This window comes from Syngnathus leptorhynchus, chromosome 2, assembly GCF_054491065.1.
Source record: "Syngnathus leptorhynchus isolate UIUO chromosome 2, UIUO_Slep, whole genome shotgun sequence".
Classification (NCBI taxonomy): Eukaryota; Metazoa; Chordata; class Actinopteri; order Syngnathiformes; family Syngnathidae; genus Syngnathus; species Syngnathus leptorhynchus.
Window position 1 is genome coordinate 5,299,399 of NC_141196.1, and position 19,065 is coordinate 5,318,463.

General features: G+C 46.9%; 3 protein-coding genes and 1 long non-coding RNA gene across 7 annotated transcripts; 3 read left to right on the plus strand and 1 right to left on the minus strand.

Annotated features, from left to right (window-relative positions):
- The first annotated feature begins 207 nt into the window (after nucleotides 1-207).
- On the plus strand, nucleotides 208-3,192 carry hdac8 (histone deacetylase 8). The gene is made up of 11 exons (XM_085934199.1): nucleotides 208-427; nucleotides 498-550; nucleotides 610-740; nucleotides 967-1,108; nucleotides 1,178-1,290; nucleotides 1,360-1,437; nucleotides 1,520-1,628; nucleotides 1,746-1,918; nucleotides 2,237-2,331; nucleotides 2,511-2,616; nucleotides 2,869-3,192. The coding sequence occupies exons 1-11, from the start codon at nucleotides 314-316 to the stop codon at nucleotides 2,889-2,891; spliced, it is 1,137 nt and encodes a 378-aa protein (XP_085790325.1). The 5' UTR covers nucleotides 208-313; the 3' UTR covers nucleotides 2,892-3,192.
- A 960-nt stretch (nucleotides 3,193-4,152) lies between these two features.
- LOC147060343 (uncharacterized) lies at nucleotides 4,153-13,822 on the plus strand. Of its 3 annotated transcripts, none has more exons than XM_085933672.1 (15): nucleotides 4,153-4,458; nucleotides 5,443-5,543; nucleotides 6,638-6,952; nucleotides 7,022-7,180; nucleotides 7,357-7,418; nucleotides 8,185-8,287; nucleotides 8,391-8,476; nucleotides 8,557-8,657; nucleotides 8,729-8,799; nucleotides 8,866-8,973; nucleotides 9,080-9,150; nucleotides 9,229-9,346; nucleotides 9,457-9,621; nucleotides 9,751-9,846; nucleotides 9,913-13,822. In XM_085933672.1, exons 3-15 carry the CDS (start codon nucleotides 6,764-6,766, stop codon nucleotides 11,614-11,616), a joined length of 3,033 nt encoding a protein of 1,010 aa, XP_085789798.1. In that variant the 5' UTR covers nucleotides 4,153-4,458; nucleotides 5,443-5,543; nucleotides 6,638-6,763; the 3' UTR covers nucleotides 11,617-13,822. The 3 variants fall into 3 exon arrangements, with proteins under 3 accessions (XP_085789798.1, XP_085789805.1, XP_085789815.1); XM_085933679.1 differs by having other exon boundaries at nucleotides 4,156-4,305; XM_085933689.1 differs by having other exon boundaries at nucleotides 4,156-4,305; nucleotides 5,466-5,543.
- On the minus strand, nucleotides 12,469-14,674 carry LOC147060344 (uncharacterized). Its single transcript, XR_015068537.1, has 2 exons — nucleotides 13,408-14,674; nucleotides 12,469-12,988 (listed from the first exon to the last, which is right to left on the minus strand). It is a non-coding gene; the product is annotated as an uncharacterized LOC147060344 (long non-coding RNA).
- On the plus strand, nucleotides 14,091-17,398 carry ccnb3 (cyclin B3). Of its 2 annotated transcripts, none has more exons than XM_085934152.1 (12): nucleotides 14,091-14,235; nucleotides 14,369-14,436; nucleotides 14,520-14,624; nucleotides 14,948-15,063; nucleotides 15,125-15,248; nucleotides 15,310-15,408; nucleotides 15,673-15,765; nucleotides 15,840-15,977; nucleotides 16,071-16,226; nucleotides 16,418-16,567; nucleotides 16,635-16,765; nucleotides 17,084-17,398. In XM_085934152.1, the coding sequence occupies exons 2-12, from the start codon at nucleotides 14,374-14,376 to the stop codon at nucleotides 17,175-17,177; spliced, it is 1,269 nt and encodes a 422-aa protein (XP_085790278.1). In that variant the 5' UTR covers nucleotides 14,091-14,235; nucleotides 14,369-14,373; the 3' UTR covers nucleotides 17,178-17,398. The 2 variants fall into 2 exon arrangements, with proteins under 2 accessions (XP_085790278.1, XP_085790270.1); XM_085934144.1 differs by having other exon boundaries at nucleotides 14,092-14,235; nucleotides 14,517-14,624.
- Nucleotides 17,399-19,065: the final 1,667 nt, after the last annotated feature.

Genomic DNA, 19,065 nt, shown 5'->3' on the forward strand with positions numbered 1-19,065 from the left:
TTCATTAAAGTATAAAACGCAAGTTATAAACTACAAACAGTCCCAGCATGCTGCAGGCCATTTGCCCAACCGAGTCCCCTTTTTTAAAATGTTTTTAATTTTCCAGTGATTAAGTTACTTCCATAAGACACTGGCATTTATTTTGATATTTGTTTTGTCACGAGAAGACATAATTTTTTTTAAATGTGTTTCAAGTTGTCAGGGGGAACGTTTACAGTGTAACACCAGCAGCGAGCCCTACCATCCGCTCGCTCTTGACTTGTTTTTATTTTTGATATTTATTTATCGCCCTTGTCGATTTTATCCACATAATATGAGTTGTGAAGGGGACGCCGATGACGCTAGCGCCACTAAACGATTAGTCGCATATATTTTTAGCCAGGAATACATTGAAACTTGCGATTCTTTATCCAAAGTGCCGAACCGGGTGAGTTTGGTTCTTTTCATTGTGTCATATGTGGTGATGCAGTTTGACAATAGTTGTGTTCATTTTATAGGCGAGTATGGTCCACTCACTTATAGAAGCTTATGGACTCCTGAAACATATGAGGTAAGTGACATGAGGGCAATTAGGAAGGCATCAGTTGGATCCTACTGTTCTCCCTCCAGCATTGTGAAACCTCGTGTGGCCACCATAGAAGATATGGCCGAGTTCCACTCAGACTTCTACCTGGAGCATCTCCACAAAATCAGTCAGGACGGAGACAACGATGACCCGCACTCGGTTGACTACGGCCTGGGTGAGAACCTGATCTAAATTGTTCAGCAAGAATGTCCAAATCATTTCTTTTCAAAGTCGGCTAATTCCAGTTGTGTGATTCAGTAACATGAAATAGTGGCATTAAATTCAAGTCCAGTTGAGATTTTGATTTTTAAAGACATTTTAAGATGTAAATAAACATGGAGAAGCAAGTTGTGACCTTGTCGACCTCACTTTCTCCACAAAATCCATTTATCCTGCTCCAGGTTACGACTGCCCAGTAGTGGAGGGCATATTTGACTATGCGGCAGCAGTAGGGGGCGCTACACTCACAGCCGCCAAGTGCCTACTGGACCAGGCGTGCGACGTGGCCATCAACTGGGCCGGTGGGTGGCACCATGCGAAGAAGTAAGCGTCGCTCTCCCGGGGTTCGATGTGACTACTTGCCTCTCATCTGCGTCCCTCCCTGTCCTCCAGGGACCAAGCGTCGGGCTTCTGCTACGTCAACGACGTCGTCTTGGGAATCCTCAAGCTGAGGGAAAAATATGACAGAGTCCTTTACGTCGATGTGGACTTGCATCACGGAGACGGTACGCGGGACATTTTCAATAGTTGGATCCTTTTGTTTTACTTCCTGTCCTTTTTTGTTAACCACGCAGGTGTGGAGGAAGCCTTCAGCTTCACATCCAAAGTTATGACGGTGTCCCTGCACAAGTTCTCTCCAGGATTCTTCCCAGGTCGCTACTTTTTGTAAGTGATATTCAGCTCAGGTGACATTTCTGTTATAGCTGTGTACTTTCTGTGCTTGTGTGTGTGTAGGCACGGGTGATGTCACTAATATTGGCTTGTGCAAAGGCCGCTGGTATACGGTTAACGTTCCTCTGGAAGACGGCATCCGAGACGACAGATATTACCAAATCTTCTCCAGGCAAGTCACTGCTATGCCAATGAAGTCGAAGATAAAAATGTTGAATTGAAGCTTCCTGTTGTGAGTCTCAAAAGAGCTTGAGTGCTAACGCCGTCCGTCTGTCTGTCTCCGTCGCAGCGTCATGCCTGACGTGCGCGCTCACTTCAACCCGGACGCCGTGGTGATGCAACTTGGCGCCGACACCATGGCAGGCGATCCCATGTGCTCGTTTAACATGACGCCACCGGGGGTGGCCAAGTGCCTGCAGTACGTGCTGCAGTGGCGCCTTCCGACGCTGCTGCTGGGAGGAGGTGAGTGTTGCCTTTGTTCTCCAGAGGGGGGCGCTATTTCCTTGCAGGAATTCGTCGTAGAGCAACTTAAAAAAAAAAAAAAAAAGTCAATATTTACATGACCAGTGATTTATACTTTTGATGAGTGGGTTCCCCGTGTTAATTAATTTATTATGACCTGAATTGTATTACTTAACCAAGTTTCACTCTCTACCATCATACTAATCATTAGTAACTAATCAACTCAAAAGCATTGTGTATGGTTTACTTGTAACTGCTAATGTGAATATTGGGCAACATGAGAACGTTATTAACAGTAATGTCATTATTTTCCACCAGGGGGATACAATCTGGCCAACACAGCCCGCTGCTGGACCCACCTCACAGCAGTGCTTCTGGGAAAGACCCTCGCCTCAGAAATACCTGACCACGAGGTAATATGTCAATCACGCAAAAGTAACCTAAAGCTTGTTCGAGGCAAATGCACTCAGATGGAAAGGAACATCAACCATGAGTGGTATAGTCTTCAAATATTTTCATTTTCAATTTTCCACTTTCTAACCTGTCGCCATCTCTTCATGCCCCAAATTAGCACTTATGATCTTTTTGTTAGTTTTTTACAGAGTACGGCCCTGACTATTCGCTAGAAATCAGTCCGAGCTGCCGACCAGACCGCAACGACGCCAAACATCTGGACCAGGTCGTGGCCACCATTAAACGTACGTAAGAGGAAATCGGCAGAACTGCTTTTAGTGATTTTGTGAAACTCACACATGACAGCTGGCTTTTGTGAACCACATATGATGATGATGATGAAAATGTTTTGGGGCTCAAGTATGATATGAATAATATAAAAGTCACAAATTAATTCAAACTGATTAACCACTTAATGAGACAAGTGATATTTTTATTTAATCAGTCTGGTTGTAGGGGATGACAGCCAATTAGTTTCTCTTTTTTTTTTTCCTCAGGGAATCTGAAGAATGTGGTTTAGAAGCCAAAGACAATATGGAAGGCATGCGTTCATTCAGCCGTCAGCCCTATATGGAATGCAGAAGGTTATTTGGGAACTTTTGGCGCACTGCTACCTTGAAGAGGGTTGTACAATATTCACATGTTGGGATGTGTCTGTATTTGTTTTGTTTTTATAATAAAAGTGTGTTTTAATTACACGGTTGCCTCACTGAATCCACAGTCCAGCTTTGAAAATTTTGCACCGCTACTTGTAAATACTTTTACCCATGTTATTGTTTGCCTTGTGTCTTTTGAAACTTTTAAAGTTGACTTGGAGCATGTATCGTTGGTCTCTTTTACTTTCTTCTTCAGCCGGTCATAAAAGTGTCAACATTTATTTCTTCCAATATTGCATGATATTGATAATAATTCCAACATTTCAAGTATTTAATGCCCTCTAGTGGGTGGTCGCAGTGTAACGTCAGCTTCGACATGGGTTAATTTCTGAAAACCGGGACACCTTTTTTAGGGAGGGGGCGTGGTCATTTATGGAGGGGGCGGGGTCTTTTTTAATGAGGGGGAGCGTCATTTGTGTCACATGACACAAAAGACATGTCTGTATAGCAATTGCAATTGCATATTTACACTAACAAAAACATACGTGTACACTGACATTTTTTAGTTTTGTAGTAAAAAAAGACCTAAAAAAAAAAATACGGCCATCGGTGCATTTGAAGAAAAAAAAAAAAAAGGGCTCTTCTTCAGTCCATTTATTTGCCACAGACATGTAAGTGCCTGCCATGCGTGTCAAGCACTCAACTTCATAAGAATCACGACTCTAGCGGAAGCACGGGAGTTTTTTGAATTCAACTCCTCCGTGAACGTGCCTTTACACTCGGTGTAGATTGGCCACCCCACCCTACTTCGTTGCAAAGTGACTAGATTTGAGGAGAAGGGCGTGAACTTATTTGCGAACGATACAGAAAAATCTGGAATTGAGTGAAATGGAACGGAGTGGCAATTCTATTCACAATATACAGTACATGTATTATATTTGAGGCAGTCCAACAAAATCCCGGACGATTTTTAAAATTCCCCCCCCCCAGACGTTTTATTTAGGGGTCAAAAGTAGGACATGTCCGGGGAAAAGAGGACGTCTGGTCACCCTAACAACAAATGTGGCACGTCACACTTCAGTGTGTGCGTGCGTACAGCGTGTGGGTGTGTTCGCGCTGTTTCTGCTGAAGGGTGGGGCACGCGCAAGTCTTATCTTTGCCGCACACACCGGAGTACGCACATAAGCGCTCGTTTCGAAATACGTCTCACATGGGATGCGCGTGCACGCTGCAGTAGTCACGCATGCGCTGTGGTGGGCTTTTGACGCACACGCGCTGCAATTGAGTATCACCGGCGGCTTTTCTGGAAAGAGTTAATTTCCTCCGTGTGGAGACTCGGTGAGTTGTTTTTGATTCGTGTTGCTGTCGTGGTGACTTGTAGCAGACTAGCGGGCAAGCTAACTAGCGCCACAATCGACTGACTATTGAGGCGTTGTGGTCCGCTCTACCCGTCAAGGAGCCTCACCTGCGCTAAACATCTGTCACATTTTGGTGAGTCAGCTATTTTCCAAATGTACTTGGTGGTAGTCTGAGTTCGACCAGACTTTTTATTTCCTTGTTGTGAGCAATGGACAGCGCAAAAACATCTGTCTTTGTTGCCATGGAAACTCGGCCCCTGCTTCAGCATCCTGACTCCGAGCAGGCGAGCTGCCCCCCCTCCCTAGAATATCAAATACAGTCTGCGTGTTATGAATTGATGCTGTAGTTTTAAGTCGTTGTGCTGCTCCTTCTGTTGTGCCTGCCTTGGCCTTCTAGGGGCGCTATTGTCTAATACAATCATGCAGAATACACTTGTTTGAAGACGACTTTAAAGTTTTTGTCATTTTTGAGAAGACAAATATGCCTGTGATAATTGTACTGTACTATCTTTCTACATGTGTTCCTCCACCATTTGTGTTCAAATAGCTCAACTATCTACACTTTTTTTGGTTGAAAAATGGGGGAGCGGGGGTGTTTTTAGCATTTAACCTAGATTTTACAGTACTTTTAAAATCTTGTTTCCAAAAACATCAGCAGAACTTCTTTTCTTGCTTTTTTTCCCCCACTCTTTCTGCTTCTTGTCATATTTTTAGGTGTGTGATGTCACACCCATCTGCACCCTTTTTATCCATTTCTCACCCATTCCCAAGTTGAACAGCTGAAGGTGTTAACAAGGCACCGTGCTTCTTTTTACCATGCACGTGACGGTGCTTCTCACCTCACATCCGACACCTTGTCACTGGTGTGGAAAATACTGTAGAAACTTCCACATGATTTGTCACCTTGTATGAGTCAACCCTCATTTGTGGAAGTGTGACAGGTCAGATGAATTTGTAGTGTCAATATTTGCCCCGCGTTGCGTCTACAGAGGTGTGCGAGCGAGCGAGCGCCTGTTCTGTAAAGCACATTTGAAGTTCCCGACGTGAATGCAAGTGGACGCCGTGTTCCGACAAACCTCTCCTCAACCCCCCCCCCCCTGGATTTTTCTTCAAACAGATTCTACTTCTGTGGTCTCCCAGCTACGTTTCTTCATCGCATGCCCGTCAGAACTGCCAAGAGAATCGGCGGCAGGTGATCTGGTTCGGCTCTCCATTCAGGTCAGTGTTGACTGTGGGAACATGAGGCCAGGTTTGTTTGGATCGATGGTTCATAATGAGGTCAACGGAGAGGCTCGTTATTGTATGTTTGGGAATTTGCATGAGATGATGTCATCGGGGCTCCAGGAGGCGCCCCATTAAAAGCCGTCGACACACATGCGGCGACTGTCATGTCGTCATCAGACAAACAAAGCCTCGTTGTTGGTGAGTCGCTTCATTGAGCGCGGCGGTTTTGAGCGGTTGCCACGGTAGCACGTGGCATCTGGGCAACAGCCGCCAAATAGATGATTGAAGCCCATTGGATATTCTTCTGCTCTGCTGACTTTTGAGTGACCCACCTTTTACTGCTTTTTATTTATTTTTTTTGCTCTGAGCTCAAACTGTCGTGACCGGTTAGGTCAACTCAAAAAGGTTCAACTCAATAAATTCATCAAGTCAAACTACATCATTTATGTTGACATATAAGGAACATGTACTAGTACACAATTTAGAACGTTTGGTGTTCAAACACTTTTTTTTTTTTTTTCACTTATACAAAATTACATATTTGTACAGGTATCCCAACAAGTAGCGAGTCTTGCTCATCGAATCGTTTTAAAGAAGATTGCCTCACTCACGGCTTCTTTCGTGTCTGTGCATGGTTAGCGTTTTAAGTTTTGAATGGTCTGATGTCCTGTTCTGTCATGTTTGTGACTGTTCGTAGTGAATCGTGCACTTGAGTTGAATTTGAAGAAAAGGGTGAATTCAATCCAAATGGCTATACCGCTCAGAAAATAACAATTCAGTCTTTTGCTCAAATCATTTTGCTTTGCGTTTTAACATTAGCGGCGCAAGAGGAAGAGCAGGATGTTCGCTCCTTGCACGCGGTGCCAAGAAAAACCAGACCAGCAGGTTTCACTCACAATTACACACCAAAGTCAGCTCGCACGTGAACTTTCAAATGACATCAATGTGAAAGACACACACACACACACACACACACATGCTTAAATCCAGCAAGTTGTGGTTTTGGGCCTGTGTGGAGATGTTTTCAGGTAGTGGCTGCTTTACCGCAGGAGTTTTTTAATTTTTTTTTTAATTGTATTTCTTTTCAGTTCCTCGTGTGTGAACATGGACTGTGAAAAACGCAGGCTGGGAGGTGCCATTCCGGGTGAAACGAGATGATTGGCCATCATGCACAACCGTGACCTCACCGCCGCTCCCGTCCGTCTGCCGCCGGGATGCGCATGATGGACGGCGTCTCGCCGGCCAGTGAGAACCAGACGGCGGACACGATGCCGCCGCCGCCGCCGCCTCCACCACCTCCGCCTCTCCCTCCGCCAACTCCCTTTCTAGGAGCGTCCACAGGAGGCCTGAGGCTCAGTAAGAGGGTGAGGAGTTTCTTCTGGAAGACAATCCCGGAAGAGCAGGTAAGGAAGGAAGCGCACCTCGTCCGGCTGCGTGTGAAGGCGACGTTTCGTTTGGGTATGGGCCGGCAGGTGCGGGGGCGCACCAACCTGTGGACGCAAGGCCGGGCGCAGCAGCGTTACCAGATAGATGCCAACACGGTAGAAGAACTCTTTGGTCAGACACGAGACGGCAACACACCTGCAAGGGGAGGGAGGGGCCGCTCCTCCCTGCGAGACACAAAGGACCAGGTTGGTAATGATGAAGACGGTGACAATGACAGTAACCATAAGAAAAAGTTATGACAACGACAGTGCCGTCAGCAATTCACTTCAATTCCACCTCTGCGACGACAACGATGATCAAAAACGATTCAATGTAACTTGGTGTCGACGGCGCCAACGATCATTCCAATGTCGGCCCGCAGGTCTCCATCTTGGACATCAAGCGAGGGATGAACGTGGCCATCTTCCTCAAACAGTTCAAGAGGTAAAAAGCGACAAAGGCGCCCTCATGCCCACAAGGTGTTGTGGGTAAAACACACGGCGTCACGACCATTGTATGTCCGTGGAAAAAAAAAAAAAAAGTTAAACATATCTTTATTTTGCTACTATTGTGATGCCTTAAATTAATCAAATGTCACTGTTATTTATTATTTTAAAATGAATTAACCAAGTCTTTAAAGCGAATCTGGCAACTGATGTCATTTTCAGGCAATAGCAAATGGCAAGATGGCCGCCCCCTGAAAGAACAGGCAGATTTTGCCTGTTTAATTCAAATTTGTACTATTAATCAAAACACAGGACTAGTTAGGCTACACAGAACGCTACTATATAAAAAAAAAAAGGTTGGGTTGACTTCAGCTTTAATTCCTATTTGACAAGTGCAATATTAATCAGAATACAGTGTTTGGATTAGCATAATATTGTAATGAAAAAAAAAAAAAACGGAGTTGACTTTTTGGTTAAAGATATCCAATTAACAAAATATACAAATTAACACTGTAAATAATTGCAACAATTACAGCATGTTGAAATGCATCATCCAGAAAAGTAAAAGGTAAAAACGTCACAGATGTGTGTCAAGCTCCAATTAAGACAAGACACAAAACACAGAGACAAACGTGACATTTGTGTTTGCGTGCTGTTGAGCGTGTTTACTCAACACTGCGGCGCACACAGAAGCCCTATTGCGCCCTTGCTAGCAGGAAGCGCTCGCTTCAATTTAAGGATTAACACTCGTCCTTCTCGTTCAGGTCCAATCAGGCCATCGTCAACGACATTCGTAATGGCAACAGTGAGCCTTACGGGGCGGAGCCTCTTCGAGAGCTGATGAAGCTACTACCAGAGGCGGACGAGGTATGATCCACTTTTCTGCTAACTGAGGTCATTTTGCATGTGCGTAAAAGCGCAAATGTGTGGAGTGACTAGCGAGTGATTCCTAATTTATGTTTGGAGCAAGGTGAAGAAGATGAAGGCGTACGGCGGCGACGGATCAAGGCTGCCGTTGGCCGACTCCTTCGTCTTCCTGCTCATTCAGCTCCCCAGGTCAGCCGTTAAGCTTTCGCCCGCCGCGTCCCCGCCGGCGGATGGTTGGTCATCATCGCGCTGTCCTGATCGGTCTCCAGTTACGCCACGCGCATCGAGTGCATGCTGGGCAAGGAGGAGATTCCCGGCATGTGCCAAGCCATGCGGGCACATATTGACATCCTTCGCTCTGCAACCAAAGGTGAGGCCAAAGCGTGGGCTCCTTGTCCTCTTGTGTATTTTGAGAGAGTGCTAATGCTTTCTCCGCTGCAGAGGTTCTGAGCTGCAAGGAGCTCCACGCCGTCCTCCACTTGGTGCTGCAGGCCGGGAACATCCTTAACGCTGTGAGCTACTTCTTAGCGTGTTAACGTTGTTCCAGGCGTGATAATTCACGCACGCGTGTGTTGCAGGGAGGTTACGGCGGTAACGCGGCGGGTTTCAAACTCTCGTCACTTCTGTCTCTGGCGGACACCAAAGCCAACAAACCTGGAATGAACCTGCTGCACTTTGTGGCTCTGGTGGGTGGTCACAAACAAAAACAAGTTCTCCTTTGTCCCTCCGCATCTTTCCTTCAGTGAGGTGACTGTTGGTCGTCCTCCTAACGGATCAAATTCATCTTCCCAGGAAGCCCAGAAAACAGAGGAGAAGTTATTGGACTTCCCAGTGAAGTTGAGTCATATTCAGGCCGCTTCAAGGTTAGACAGAGTCTTCTCTTCTCGGTCATGGGGTGGACTTGAGTGTGTGTGGAACTTTGTGGAACTTTGTGTGGAAAGGGTCTCCTTGGAGACGTTGGACGCCGACCTGCAGCGGCTGACGTGCCGCATGGGCGCTCTCGAGGAGAGTGTCCAAAAGGACAGTGAGCTCCTGCAGCAGCTGGCCGTTTTCCTGCAGGTACCGCTGACAAGTATCTTCATGACTTGCCCTATTTTTGCCAGTGGCGCTCAAGACTTGCCTGAAACTTTGTGGTGAGGATTCCACAATTCTTTCTGAATGTGTTTTAGGACACAACAGCGGAGCTGTGCTCGTTGCGCGGCGACCGCCAGCTGCTGAGCAAGGAGGCCGGCGAGCTGATAGACTTCTTTTGCGAGGACGCCGACACGTTCCAACTGGATGAGTGCTTTGCTGTCCTGCAGGGCTTCTGTTGCAAGTTCAGCTGCGCTGTCAAGGTAGGCTGCTGGCACAGTTTGAACAGGGCGAATAATATCTCCAGCAATATTTCTCTCGATCATGTAGTACATGCTCGCAGAATGGCTCAAGCGGTTGTTGTTAACCAATGGCCTGTTGGCTGATTGAAGGAGAACAAAGAGCGGGAAGCCAAGGAGCGGTCTCGGCGCCATCGCTTGCAAGTGATGGAGGAGCAGAAGAGACATTCGTGGGCCGGCGGCGAGGAGGTACAATCGCACCAAATCCCAAAGCCTGCTGTAAATCTGTTGACCGACCACGTTGCGCTATGGCAGGTGGGCAGCACAATGAGCTCGTACTACAGTAGTGAAACGGATCTTTCGGCGGCCACGTCGGAGCGTGACGAGGCCAGCGTGCTCCTGGAGCTCCTCTCCCCCAAGTCGCGCAGCTGGCGCGCTTCTCGTCGGCTTACGGGACACGCTCGACACTCGCCGACGCAAAGCCCGTCCTCGCCCTCCTGGAACACGTCGCCGTCGACACCGACAATTCCATACATCGCCTCCGACTCGGACAGCACCGGCCGAGACCACGCGGTTGCCTCCGTGACACGGCCGGCGCGACGTCGCTGCAAAACGCCTCCCGAAGACAGCCACGTTGACGCTAACGACGACGGCGGGAACATCGTGGCGCTCCTGGAGAACTGTTCGCTGGTCCCTGAGCCAAAGACCTCCGGAGAGATCGGTGCCGTTGCTTGCCTCCGCGATGTCGCCACCGTGGGTGCGGAAGAGCCGCCAGCTTCCGAAGAGGCGACGACAACGCAGGCGGCGGTGACGTGGTGCGTGACGGCCGTGTGCGAGACAGACCAACCGGGAGAACAAGAACCGGCGTCCTTTGCTGCTCCGACCCATTCCGAGCCAGTCAGTCACCAACCGTCGCCTTCCTCGTCGCTTTCCGTCCCACCCGCGGATTTTCTTCAGCCAGGCCAGCGCAAGAAGTCTGGCTCGTCAGAAGGAGTCGCTACTGTCGCGAACGGGATCCGATCCAAGTTGGTGCGCACCCTCACCAGCTCTGAAAATCAAAACATGAGGAAAGTAGTGCCCATTTCCAGGACTGGCAGAGAGAAACGAGGAGAGAAGCCCTCTCCTGCTCAGTCATCCCGACACGCCAGCCTCCAGCTTCGGGATTCAACAGCGCGCCGCGTTCCTTCTGCCCGCAAGCCAGCAGAGAAGATATGTCGCTCGACGCTGCAATCGCTTGGCGTTAAAGGCGGCGGCAGGTCCACCGACGGCTCACCTGGTGCGCGTCCTTCCAACCTGTCGTCGGGCCCGGCTTTCGCCCGAAACACCGCCTCTTCCTCTTTCAGACAAACGCAAGCCGGCTGTCCACCGGCGAATGTCCCCAAACGTGCTTCTGAAGCATCCACCAAAGCTTCCGCATCTGCCGCGCACCCTCGCGCCTCCTCATCTTTCTCCTCGCCCAAAAGGACCTTGAGTAAGAAGGGAACTCCAAGCATTGGCACACAGAGTATCAAGTCATCAGCAGGCATCAGCACGCCACCAAACATCAGGCCCCCTTCGGAAATCAAGACACCAGTGAGTGCCAGGGCACCAGCGAGTGCCAGGGCACCAGCGAGTGCCAGGGTACCAGCGAGTGCCAGGGCACCAGCGAGTGTCAGCGCACCAGCGAGTGCCAGGACACCAGTGAGTGCCAAGGCTCACTCGAGTGCCAGGGCTCCCTCGAGTGTCAGGGCTCCTTCGAGTGCCAGGGCTCCCTCGAGTGCCAGAACATCACCAGGCATCAGCACACCACCAAACATCAGGCCCCCTTTGAGGGACAGGGCACCTGCAAGCGTCAAGACTCTTTCGAGCGTAAGATCACCTCCGAATTCCAAGACGTCGTCAACCTTCGGGAAGCCTCTGAACTCGACAGCCCCCAACTCCCCGGCCTCCTCTAAAAGCCACAGAGGTGACGGAAGCTTCTCGGACAAATCCGGCCAATCGCGGCGTTCGCCCGAGGTCCGCAAACCCAGCTGGAGATAACACGAGACACGGATAATATGAACCACCACAAGCAGATACTCCTTTTTTTCACGAAATGAGCATTTGTGATCATTCCATGCTACGCAAGCTTGGCTTTACCAATAAAGGGAGAAATTTGTACTGAGAACAGGGAATTACTTGTTAGATGAGTCGCAGCTATTAACTTGACTGACATGTCCATTTCTGTGTCACTGAGAGTCTGGTGGCTTTGGGAAGGTGTCACTCATCGAAGAAAATTGTCTCGGGGAACCTTCGCAATGCCAAGATTAGATTAGAAAAAGCATTTGTATGAAAATGCAGGAACTGTAGTAGTCCCCTTCCATTTTTATTTTCATGTATTTTCAAGCTTCTTGCAACTCCTCCGACAAAGCAAAAAAATGAAACCCTTGTTCCAATTCAGGACATTTGCCAGTTGCAAAATAGGAGGAGCAAGCTAAATGCTTCCTTTCATTCTTTGTCACAACATACAGCAAAGCTCTAGTGGTCATCAGTCACGACAGGAGGTCCAATCTCTCAAAGTGCGGGGTTCAACTGCCTCCATGTGTTCATTCTTTTAGGAACTAGCTACTCCCGTGTTGTCCTCTTGCTTGGTTCCGCTGAATGGAAATTTATATGTGGAACATTTAATTTGACAGCAGAAAGAAAGAAGAACAAGATTTGAAACGTGAATGTCATTATTGTTGTCTTACGTCGTTAAGTGTTTGCGTGTAATTTTTTTTGTTAAAGGCTAATCAATAAGTTGGAAAGGTCTCGTTCAAAATGTCTTGTTACTCGTGTGCTTTCGTAACGGGATGAGTGTCTGTCCGTCCGTCATTCCTGGTTTTTCTGGTGAAGCACAGACCACTCGTCGTCAAACAGTTATTCTTTATTATGTAAGTTAATCTTTGTTTTATTTATATTTTGTTTTCTTTAATGTTAATAACATGGGGAGGGGGGGGGGGTGGCCGAACTGTTTTCCCTCTCCCTCTCCAGCGATGGAGGTGTGAACATGGGGGTTGTGGGGGGAACTGTACTCAGCTGGGCCTCCTGTTAAAGTTTCCAAAGGGTGCTTCTGTGCTCCCATCTTGTGGACAGTTTGACCTTTTGTGAAAATAACTGTGGCATCTACGTGTTCTCATATCAAAGTTTGAAGAGAAGAAGTGATGATGCTTCCAGCCAGCTGTCGGGCGAGCGCACCAATTGGGTCTTGGTCACCCGGTCGGCTGCTTTTGCCACGCAAGAGTTGGCCGACGACCTCGTGGGCCAGACAATCGGCGAAAGTATCCAAGGCGGATCCGGGAATGCAGGTGGGCGGACTGGATCGCTGCTGCTCTTCCTTCACGTGTCCGGACAACCCGCTGGGATTTTCAGTCAATGTATTCATCGTGGCTCACTGTTCATATAGAAACAGAGTCATATTGGATCAAGGCCAGTCTGATCAAAGCAGCAGAAATGGCCATTTTGTTTGTTTTATCACTCCAAAGAATCTTCACAAACATCAACAGCAGACCACATTACTGCTCATGCAGCAGGCGTGAAGTTCGAGGGCCTCCTGCAACAGCTGGACCTGTTCCCCTTAGCTGTTCATACCTTATGGGGACCTGGTTTTTGGTCCCCGTGAATGTTGTTGGCATCAGGCGAAACCATTGTATCTCCAAAATTATCACTTTTCAGTAGAACCCCAAAATGGCGGGATTTGTTCAACCATTAGCAATGCATAAAAACAACACACACACGAAAATATCACTACAAAAAGAGTACAATACAGAAAACAAATACAAACAAATGCAATCATAGTGACATTGAACTCACCGGAAGGTTTTCTCAATGCTCCCACGACGCTTGTGTCACTGAGTTTGAACACAAACCACCACGCTCACTTCCTGAGCCTTTAACAGGAAGTCTATTGAGTGTGTGTGCGCATTAATATCTTTGATATGACTAGAAATCGAGTTGTGCTCTTTGCATTTTATTTGTGCTGTCATCCTGACCTCTGAGGCCTATATGGAACAATTGCTGGGATGTGTGTAAAGTTTGCAAGTTACTTGACTGAGTGTCATTACTTGGTAAAAAAAAAAAAAAAAGCACATGAATGAATCTAAATGTGACTGAGTGTATGGTGGTGTCAAGTACTGTATTTTTTCATAGGACAGTATTCGTTGGTCACGTGTTTCAAACCTCTATAAATTCCTATTGGTCGTTTCCCAGCCTTGGCCCTTTGTGTGTTTGAAAGTATTGCAGAATCTCCCGGTAACGATGACAAATATAAGATGAAAAGTTGCCTTTGTTTTTGCATTGCGATTCATTGAATGACCTTTTAGACGACATAAAGAATAGCACCAATCAACTGAGTTACTTTGTGTTTGGCTTTGAATGCAGTAACACCACACGTCTCTCCCACTTGGGAGAAGACATCCAACAAAAACGAGCAGTACTTGAAAGCTGCATTCCGAGGAGCTCACTGATTGGTCGGCGCTGCTTTAATTCTAGCCAATCACGAGGCTGCACCAAGATTCGAGTCTGCAAAAGAAAAAATAACATCGGATTTTAGCGGTTGGTAAAGCACGGCTTTCAATCTTCTCCAAGTGAACGTACTCGGCCGTTTCCCAAGCGCTCCACTTGCGGGCGTCGTCACACAAGGTAAGCAAAGCGCTCCTGTTGACAGTTTGGATGCAAAAGATTCGCGTATTGTCGATACAGAATTGCTCCACTTTGGAAACCTGACCTTTGGGGCTTTCTTGTGCCCCCTGATACCAAACACTCTTTTGTGCAGGTGCCATGCCTTCCATCAGAGGCAGGAGAGCCCCTGTTGCTGCTGCTGCCCTTAATGTTCCTGTTGAGGTAGACAAAAATGTAGCCGAGTTATACGTGCGCATGTTGTGACGCCTCTGTCCCGCTCAATCATCTCGGTTGTTTTGCAGCAGCAGCAACATGAAGAGCAAGAAGTTTCAAAGTCAAAGAGGTCCACTTCGCCTTGCCTTGGAGTTCCCAAGCTCAAGAAGAGGACAGCCCTCGTCGACATGACCAATGTGAGCATCGTATCTTGTTTCACCTCTAAAATTCACTACCAACCATCATGGCCATAGTCTTCAAAGTGTCTATCAAAAAACATCACGCACGTAGGCTTTAGCGCTTATTGCTGTGCACATGACATGGCTGCGTGTCTCAACCAATATAAATCACAGCATATTTGATGATTTCCTAGCGAATCAATTACAATCAAGTTAGCAATCAATAATCAATGCTAGTTTTTTTGGAGCCATTACACGAAACGATCGTTTTCCCGCCGCACACCCGACGATCCCTTGCAGCGTTTGGGAATTGTTGCATTCACTTGCTATGTGCTTTGCAGGCTCACAAAGTCCACATCAGCTTCCTGGGCAAGAAGAAGAAGAAGAAAAAGAAGCAGCAGCAGGAGGTGAAGAAAACCAGCGCGCTGTCAGAAAAAAGTCAAGCCGAGCAGCAAAGGTAACGTCCGCGTCTTTGGTTTCCTCGCACCGTTTCCAGCAGCTTGTTTCACGTTGCACAGCTCGACGTCTGAGAGCACTGAGGGAAAATCGTCTGAAAATGATGAAGAGGAGAAAGAGGAAGCTGTAGAGCAAGCTGAAGAGCAAGCGGTCTGCCATGTGGAGCAGGACCTTGTTAGACCTGAGGTGAGCCCCCCCACCAAATCCTAGCCGGGTGAGCTTTCAATATTGACTTCCACCTCTCCAGGTTCCGGCTGAGTTTGATGTGGACTCTGAAAACCGCAACGATTGTTTCATGATTCCCGAGTACGCCAAGGACATTTTTGACTACCTCAAAAGTCGAGAGGTGAGTGGTGCAATCTGGTCCCGGCAGGAGCCTTTCTTTCTTTCTTTCTTTCTTTCTTTCTTTCTTTCTTTCTTTCTTTCTTTCTTTCTTTCTTTCTTTCTTTCTTTCTTTCTTTTTTTTTTGTTCATTTTTTCTTTCTTTTTCTTTCTATCGTTTTTTTGTTCTTTTTTTGTTCTTTCTATCTTTCTTTCTATCTTTCTTTCTTTTTAATGATGCTTTTGGGCTCTCTGGGGCCCCACATGTATTTCTTCCGCTTGCTTTCAGGAGAAGTTTATGCTGCAAGACTACATGTGCCAGCAACCCAGCATCAATGCCGGGATGCGCGCCATCCTTGTAGACTGGCTGGTGGAAGTACAGGTGAGTGGTGTCGTCGCGGGCACCGGATACCCGTGCCCCTCTCACCCCCCACCCCCCCTCACACACACCACCAGGAGAACTTTGAGCTCTACCACGAGACTCTTTACCTGGCTGTGAAGCTGACGGACCACTTCCTGGCACGGACCCCCATCCATCGCGACTCGCTGCAGCTAGTGGGCTCTACCGCCATGCTGCTGGCTTCCAAGTTTGAGGTACACGGGCGTGGGTGACTTTTGAGACCCGGAAGCAAGGTTTATTCCCGCTAAGAAACAGACAACACCGTGTTGTGACCGTGTGCTTTGCAGGAGCGCGACCCACTTTCCGTGGACAACTTCCTGTACATTTGTGACGACGCCTACAACAGGGAGCAGTTTCTCCGCATGGAGGCCAGCATCCTGCAAGCGCTCTCCTTCGACATCGGCATCCCCGTTGCCTACCACTTCCTCCGGCGCTACGCCAAGGTAAGTCCCGAGCCAGTGTTCGTTCTTTGCATTTTCATTTGGCCTATAGGGAAAAGAGAAACTTTTGACAATGGTTTAAAGAGATCAATTAAGATAATAAATGGCGTCATGTTTAACACACACTACTAAAGCTAAGAGCAAGAATGGCAGCTACGCAAGTCACTCATGTGTTTGTTGTGCCACGTGTGCAGTGCGCCGGCGTGGGCATGGACACGCTGACACTAGCGCGCTACTTTAGCGAGCTGAGCCTGATGGACTTTGAGCTGGTGCAGGAGCGAAGCTCGCTGCTGGCGGCCGCCTGCCTGCTGCTTGCTCTCCTCACCAAAGATCTGCCAGCATGGGTACGGATTTGTGGCGACGCCCCGCCGGACGCCTTTCGTCTTGTCATTCTCGTTTCTGTGCTCGTAGCCGCCCGTCCTGCAGTTTCACAGCGGCTACGAAATTTCCGACTTGGCCCCCGTCGTCCGGAAGATGTACTCGATGGTGGCGCAGCCTCCCAGCAGCGACCTGAAGGTGGTCCGCAGCAAATACTCCCACGAGTAAGATTCCACACTACCAAATTATTACTATTATATATCAAAACAAGAAAGAATTTGTTCACTACATCTTTGGGAATTCGGGTTTGTAATTGTGCGTCAGAAACCACATCACTGATGGTGCCCTAGTCATCTTCCAACTTTTTTTTTCTCCTTTTGACTGTCAGTTAAACTTCATAGTCTATTTCTGCAAACAAAAAATGGAAAGAGGAAAGATTTCACTCCACAGCCAAATGATCCCCCGCCCCACACACCTTTTTTTTTTTTCTAATTCAACATTGATATTTAACGGGTGATTTTCCAATTGATTTGTGTTCCCAGGGTATTTTTCCGAGTTGCTTCCCTGCCACTGGTGGACTATGATGTCTTGGAGAAGACTTTAGAACCTCAAAGGTTCCCTGTGATACAGTTGTAAATAGTTAATATGTTAAATATTTATACGCATTGTTTGTCCCATTTTATTGCTGTTGCAAAAAGTGTTCAGGTTCTTAAAAACATTTTAGTATTAATGTTCGGCCGTTTATAAAAAAAAAAAAAGAAAAAAAGTAACTTGGCAAAGGTAATTTTGTCCATTTACTTTTCTAATGGCCCATGTGTATTAAGGTTTGCCAGTGTTTTAAAATAAAGATGTTTCATACTGTGAACGTCTCCATTTGACTTTTGTGGCGATTAAGACATAAGCCGCTAGAGGGCGGAAGCAGACCAGCTAGCTTGTCTGGTGAGGTTAGGGTTAGCTTCATCACGGTTCATGACGTCACAGGTGCATCCGGTTGGCAACAATAGTAAACAAACCCTAACTATATTCCCCATATGTATAGTACAAATTGCAAACATGAATTAAATCCATTCTCTTTCTAATATAAGTATTTACACCTAATATTGTCATCATGGCTTTGTCAAAATTTATTTGATGACCTATAGCTTATTCAACTTTATTTTTTGTCAGAACTATCCTGATTAGTATAGAGTCTAAGATGTATTTTCATTGAGGTTTGAATTTCAGTAAAAAGCCACCTCGCCCCTGGTTACCGTAAAGGATTAATTTAATAGGTTTCGAGGCTTTCTGGGTAATTTTTTTGCCGTTCTATTTTCTTTCCAAACCATGAGGTAGCCCCTGAGGACCACTTGGGTAACCTGTGAGCCTGTTTAATCAAAAAGCTTGCTGTTTGTGTTTTAATTGTTCTGGGGGAGGGAAAGTAATAGCTCCACTTATCACTCAGCTGTGTTTAATCTTTTTTTTTTTTAAATATATATACTTTTTAAATAACTTGCACAGAAGTAAATTTGGTCACGATATTTGGGGGGGGGGGGATATAGGGCAAAAGGTCATCCATGTACCGAACGACTACATAATATTGTTCATAGAGAAATGTTTGTGGCAGAAACAATTATGAGGAGGCTATTTTATTACCAAGTAATTTGAACCAATTTGCTTCAAACTGGTGGTAGCCATTTACATTCAGCAATAACCATGACGCCGCTCTCCGTTTCAAAAAGGTTGCTGACCCCTACTCTTGACACATTACAATGACCCCGTTCATTTGCTCTTCATGGCTGGTTGCACTTTTAATGCGTCTCCAATCAGACTTGTGTGGAAAGTGCTCTGTTCAATACCAAAGCACTCTTTCACATTAGCTTCGCAATCTCGTTTCTCGTTTGGTGAGTCTCACGGGCCGCTACCCCTAGTCCGCCTTTAGCCATCACGATGCTTATTAGAAGTGCAGCTTATTTGCTGCCATGGATGCGAGGAGTAGTTAGAGGAGATGATCCATACTTTTGTGTGGATAATGTTTAGCCACGTCAGCAAGCAAAAGCATGAATATGCCTTTTGAGTTCGGGTTGAATAAGACAAGCTTGAAAACGTTAGGTCCAGACAATTCAAGAGGAGTGCCATATCCTTTGGGAGGTCCCCCAGGGGTTAGTCCTAAAACCTTTTGTGTTCAGTCTGTGTGTTCCCTTTCGCGATGATCTTTGATGAGGCGCTTTGCGTTGGGATTGCTAAAAAATGAGAACAGCTCGGTATAAACGAGGACATGTCTCCTGTTTTCAATCTGTGCGATTTGATTAAGCTAGAATTCAAATGCCAAATATGAATCGCGGGGGGTTAAGCGCGGCATTTTGATCTAATTACAATCAACTGTTGGGAGATTAACTCATTATCCAAACGATCATTGGAAAGCGCTTTTCACTTCCCTCGGGCATTGACTCCGCTATTCTGTATACAGCTGCTTTGACTCCCATTGAAATTTAAGTGACATACATCCTTTTTCATCCCTGGGGGTCTCATATGATGTGATTCATTG

Bases quoted from the DNA above. Each gene is read 5' to 3' on its own strand.
- hdac8 (XM_085934199.1), top strand. From the start codon at position 314: ATGAGTTGTGAAGGGGACGCCGATGACGCTAGCGCCACTAAACGATTA. The intron at 551-609 runs GTAAGTGACATG...TTCTCCCTCCAG, and splicing joins GGACTCCTGAAACATATGAG to CATTGTGAAACCTCGTGTGG. The intron at 1,291-1,359 runs GTACGCGGGACA...TTAACCACGCAG, and splicing joins GGACTTGCATCACGGAGACG to GTGTGGAGGAAGCCTTCAGC.
- ccnb3 (XM_085934144.1), top strand. From the start codon at position 14,374: ATGCCTTCCATCAGAGGCAGGAGAGCCCCTGTTGCTGCTGCTGCCCTT. The intron at 14,437-14,516 runs GTAGACAAAAAT...GTTGTTTTGCAG, and splicing joins CCCTTAATGTTCCTGTTGAG to CAGCAGCAACATGAAGAGCA. The intron at 16,227-16,417 runs GTAAGTCCCGAG...CCACGTGTGCAG, and splicing joins TCCTCCGGCGCTACGCCAAG to TGCGCCGGCGTGGGCATGGA.
- LOC147060343 (XM_085933672.1), top strand. From the start codon at position 6,764: ATGCGCATGATGGACGGCGTCTCGCCGGCCAGTGAGAACCAGACGGCG. The intron at 9,622-9,750 runs GTAGGCTGCTGG...GGCTGATTGAAG, and splicing joins AGTTCAGCTGCGCTGTCAAG to GAGAACAAAGAGCGGGAAGC. The intron at 9,847-9,912 runs GTACAATCGCAC...GCGCTATGGCAG, and splicing joins CGTGGGCCGGCGGCGAGGAG to GTGGGCAGCACAATGAGCTC.